This window comes from Stegastes partitus, unplaced genomic scaffold, assembly GCF_000690725.1.
Source record: "Stegastes partitus isolate 25-593 unplaced genomic scaffold, Stegastes_partitus-1.0.2 Scaffold384, whole genome shotgun sequence".
Lineage (NCBI taxonomy): Eukaryota > Metazoa > Chordata > Actinopteri > Pomacentridae > Stegastes > Stegastes partitus.
In genome coordinates, this window is record NW_007578115.1 from 291,333 (window position 1) to 294,040 (window position 2,708).

Below are 2,708 nucleotides of genomic sequence, written 5' to 3' on the forward strand. Positions count from 1 at the left end.
ATTTTTCATGTATTTTTAAAAACCATATCCGCTACAATATTTAACCATGATCCTAGCAACATATTTGACAGGAGTTGTCCTTGTGGAATAAAAAAATTTGTAAAGAATTATTAAAGAATGAATTATTTAGAGGAATGTGAACTTGTTCTGTTGCTGATTCACCCTAAGCCTAATCCTAATGTAGAGAACTGACTTAAAATAGGAATATTCCAATTGCATATTTTTCGATAACATACATTTTATTGTGATAATACAATATCTGAATATTTGTGCACAACATAATACATTTCACATTCGTAAATGTGCACAAAACTGGTGTTGTGGGTACAAATCTTCATTTGTCAGTCTCATCCTGTGGACACATGTCCTCTCTTACAGAGATCATTTTTGCGCTGTTTACTTAACTGAGTTCAGTGCAGGTTATGGGTTGGAGATACTTGGCCTCAGTTGATGACTTCCTGCATCTGGTTTATTTTGGCAACTGGGCAATAGTAAGTTACTAAATGTCAGTTCATTGCTTAAAAAATCTGCAACCCCGTTAAGCAGGAAAAATTCAGTTTTTTAGCCGATCACATTAGTCTGACAGCTGCGATTAGTTACGTTTCAGCATGTTAAGACTTTCAAACTCATGACAGTCATGATATCATGAAAAATATAAAATGAGTAAAATTAGCTCAGAAATGCAGCAACAGTATTCATGTGCTGCTGCCATAATAATGCTTCAGTAATAGCAATCCAATATTATAACAAATAGAGAAAGCACTGGACGAGAAATTGTTTCTCATTCCACAGCTCACAAGCGAGTTAAAGATCAACTCAACTACACAAGACGTATTGACAGGCGGCCTGGCAAGCATCTCTCGGCTTCATCAATGAGTTTTCATTGAATGGGCAAAGGTCAAAGGTCACTGACCGACTGCAAGAACTGCAATTGGCTGATAAATGTAGATTTTTTTTCATACCCGTGTGAAAGCAGTGCAACGAAAGTTTTGTATATCTCAGCCTTTGTAGCCACAGAATGAGACAAATGCACAAATGAAGATCCACAGATGTTCAACTGAAGTACATGTACGTGTATGTTCAAGATGATGCAAACACAGTGTTTCAGTCAGATTGGTTTATTTTTAACAAACATTCAGACACGGTAGATTTTCAAAATAAAACATTTACTAATTTGATCATTCTTATTAAATATTTACAAATCAAGTTTAGGGATGCAAAGATTACACAGGTGCTGCTAACAGATTGGTGAATGTGCTTTTAAACTCAGGTCATTTCAGGAAATGGAGCTGAAACCCGATCATCCGTACCAAGCAGAGGCAGAGTATGCCTTTGATAAAACATTTGACTTACGGCACACTAGAGAATGAAGCATATCAGTAGGGATTCATAGGTGGGTATGCACAATGTTGACTGAATAATAAGTAGGTGATACCTGTGTATGTTCTGCACCACACCACTCATGACACAGTCACAGAAACAGCATGATCACATCCAGGAACATCCGCAACATTGTACATGCCATTGAATACAATTCAAAGTGGTTAATTGTTTTAAGACACACAAAATATGCATCAAGGCAAAATTTAGTGGTTGTTGAAGCACATATCTTCAGAATTTACATCTTACACCACAAAACGTCCATCATCTGTGGGATAGCAGCACTGAAAACACTGAACTCCACGCTTCTGTCTGTTGTTCATCTGTGGGAAAGAGGAGTGTCAAGAGTGCAGTGTTCATCTCCAGTATCATCACCCACTCTGTTCATTCTCTCTGCTTATGTCAAGTGCATCAGGGCACTTTGGAGAAAACACATATTTGAATCTGCTCAGTCATTCATTCAGTTAACTTCACAAACCTCCAGTGGTCCCGCTACTCTATGTGCAGCAGGTGGATTGTCAAAGCCCACTGGTTCCTCCAGCACTTGCTCCTGTCAATGAATTGGTCAGTTGCAGTAAGAACCACAGTTTAGCATGTTGACATAGCTAATAGGAGTTTAGGTCAATACTTACTTCATTGAGTGGGACTGCAGAACTCTTGTGGATACAGATAAATGTGAGCACGACGGCTACTGCAACTGCAACACTGAATGTCTTCATCTTCACAAGGTTGTGGGTTTTTTTTAATTAGAGGGTTTACTCCGATGTTTTGGTGTCTCTTGTAAGCTCTTCCTTTCTGATGGTTGACTGTGCATCTTTGCTGGTATTTATATTCACTTTTGCTGCAGTTGCCTCATCACTGGCAGCATGTATTTCCAAGAACAAACTTGGCATCTCACCGTGTGATGATGGGAAAATAAGTGGGAAATGCCAAAAGGAGGGTGAATTTGGAATTTTGTGCTTGTGTTTCAGTCCAGTGTCTGTTCAATCATTAATTTTCACTTTTATCCTGGTCTAGAGGAAAACATGCATCAACTAGAATAGTCTTATATTTAATCTGTACTGTTTATCTGTAAAGGATCTTTGTCATGTATCAAGAAGCACATGTTTAACATATGAAATGAAAGTTTTTGCAAAAACATAAATTAAGTGATTGATAAGTTTTCACCCCTATTGTTTGCCATTATTCAATACCCCCAAATTATTTTAAGCCTGAATACACAGTTTGAAAAAGTTACTGTAATATGTACTGTATGCATATTGTGATGTCAATAACGTTTTGAGAAGATATACACTTTATCTATCAAGAATAAATCGTATTGTCACAAT

The 2,708-nt window shown here is 37.3% G+C and overlaps 1 protein-coding gene across 1 annotated transcript in view; it reads right to left on the reverse strand.

Moving 5' to 3' along the window:
• Positions 1-2,171, reverse strand: part of LOC103359628 (hepcidin-like) — a 5,460-nt gene extending 3,289 nt beyond the window's left edge. The window contains exons 1-3 of the mRNA XM_008285070.1: positions 2,013-2,171; positions 1,859-1,930; positions 1,629-1,703 (exon numbers count right to left, since the gene is read on the reverse strand). Coding sequence (XP_008283292.1) covers positions 1,629-1,703; positions 1,859-1,930; positions 2,013-2,099 — 234 coding nt within the window. The 5' untranslated portion in view covers positions 2,100-2,171. The remainder of the gene's footprint in view (positions 1-1,628; positions 1,704-1,858; positions 1,931-2,012) is intronic.
• Positions 2,172-2,708: the final 537 nt, after the last annotated feature.